Source organism: Emiliania huxleyi (assembly GCF_000372725.1).
Source record: "Emiliania huxleyi CCMP1516 unplaced genomic scaffold EMIHUscaffold_63, whole genome shotgun sequence".
NCBI lineage: Eukaryota > Haptophyta > Isochrysidales > Noelaerhabdaceae > Emiliania > Emiliania huxleyi.
Window position 1 is genome coordinate 158,844 of NW_005197273.1, and position 1,946 is coordinate 160,789.

The 1,946-nt window shown below is 61.7% G+C and overlaps 1 protein-coding gene across 1 annotated transcript in view; it reads left to right on the forward strand.

The window, feature by feature from the left end:
* Nucleotides 1-1,402, forward strand: part of EMIHUDRAFT_452487 (hypothetical protein) — a gene marked incomplete at both ends in the record, with an annotated part of 2,070 nt that extends 668 nt beyond the window's left edge. Inside the window, 4 exons of the mRNA XM_005763455.1 lie at nt 159-233; nt 308-419; nt 963-1,021; nt 1,230-1,402. Coding sequence (XP_005763512.1) covers nt 159-233; nt 308-419; nt 963-1,021; nt 1,230-1,400 — 417 coding nt within the window. The remainder of the gene's footprint in view (nt 1-158; nt 234-307; nt 420-962; nt 1,022-1,229) is intronic.
* Between the last annotated feature and the right edge of the window lie 544 nt (nt 1,403-1,946).

A 1,946-nucleotide genomic window follows, 5' to 3' on the forward strand; every position in this document is an offset into this window, starting at 1 on the left:
CCCCCCCGAAGACTTATCTTTGGGGGGATTTCGGGGGGGGGTGTGTATTTTTTGTTCTAGGGGGAGGGGGTGACATCGGAGGCCACCGTCGGGCTACCAGAGAGAGAACCTTAACACTCCCCCTACGTTTTTTTCAAGCGCCTGGGCGCCCGGTGTAGGCCCTTTGCCCGCCGCCGTTTTGGAGAGTGCCGCACAGCTGGAGCGGCTGCAGCTGGACCAGTCTCGCGTGTCGGGCACCCCCCCCCCCCTCAAACGATTAGCCTCAGAATGTTAATAACCTTGTTCTCAACACACACCTTATGGTTAGGCACCCTCCCCCCCTCCCTCTTCGAGACGGCCTCCTCCTCCTTCCGCAAGCTCGAGGCCGACGCGACGCTCCTCTCGGGCAGCCTGCCCGACTCCCTCTGCGCGCCGCCGACGCTCGAGAGCCTAGAAGCGATATCTCCCCACATCTCCCCAGATCGAGAGCCTAGAAGCGATATCTCCCCACATCTCCCCAGATCGAGAGCCTAGAAGCGATATCTCCCCACATCTCCCCAGATCGAGAGCCTAAGAAGCGGAATGCGCCCCCCAACCAGCGGTCGAGAGGACGCGCACACCCCGCCGGTATTCCGACGTATTCCGCCGCATGCACTTGCACATGCACATGACATGACATGAACATGCGCATGTACATGTTGTAGCATGTCCATGTAGCATGTCCATGTCCATGTCCATGTCCATGTGCATGTGGCATGTCCATGTCCATGTCCATGTCCATGTCCATGTCCATGTCCATGTCCATGTCCATGTGCCATGTGCATGTGCATGTGGCATGTGTGCGTGTGCATGTGCATGTGTGCATGTGTGTGTGTGCATGTGCATGTGCTCGTAGCCCCTCGTCTTCACACGCCGCTCTGAGTACACCGCACACGCTACCCCCCTCCCGCCTTTCCTTTGATGCTGGCGCACCCAGCCCGTAGGCTCGAGAGGATCCGCTCCTCGCGCACGCGCATCTCCGGCACCCTCCCTCCCTGCCTCGGTGCCTGCTACCCACATCTCCCCGCATCTCCCCACATCTCCCCACACATCTGCCCACACATCTGCCCGCATCTCCCCATATCTCCCCACATCTCCCCACATCTCATCTCCGGCACCCTCCTTCCCAGCCTCGGTGTGCCGACCTCCCGCCCGCCCTCCGCCCACCACGCTGCGAGCGGCGTCCCATTCACAGCCCGAGCTGTGAACAGGCAACTCGAGCAGGCTGGAGGAGCTCTCGGTCCACTCCGCCTCCCTCTCCGGCTCCCTTCCGGCATCACTCTCCCTCCTCGCGAGGCTGGAGACGTGCGAGCTCGCAACGCACACGCCAAACGAGGGGTGGGAGAAGGACAGGGTCCCCACCTGCACGAGCAGGATCTTGTAAGGACGATCAGGGACACAGGGGAACGGGAGCGGGGAGCGCATCGCGACACGGAGGGGGGCTGGGCAGGGTTCACCCTCACGACAGGGTCCCAGGGATTCCTCTCTCGTATAGGACAGGTTGCACCCGGCGGCACGGGGGCAAGCGCGGGCCTCCTACTGGTTGCGCTCTCCTAGTTCTCCTGCTCCTGACAAGGGACAGCGACAGGCTCGCAGCACGGTGGACTCCCTATCCACTGGCGATCTCTCTCGACTAGCGACCTTCCTCCGACTTCTCACCGGCAGTCTCTTCTACCACAGGCAGACTGACACGTGGGTGGCAGTCCCGCGCCCAGTGCGCAGTAGTTTCTTTTTCTTCGGTGTGGCTGGACTGACTGGCGCTGGCGTGTTCATCTGCGAAATGCTCTTCCTTCACGTCGTGGCATCATGTCAAGCCCTCCCCATCAAGCCGCAAAGAATTTTGCATCCGACAATTCCGCTGACAACTCCGGCAATCAGCACCCGTCGCGAGAAAGCGAGCGCCTCGCTGCGCAACCCGCATGGTGCGC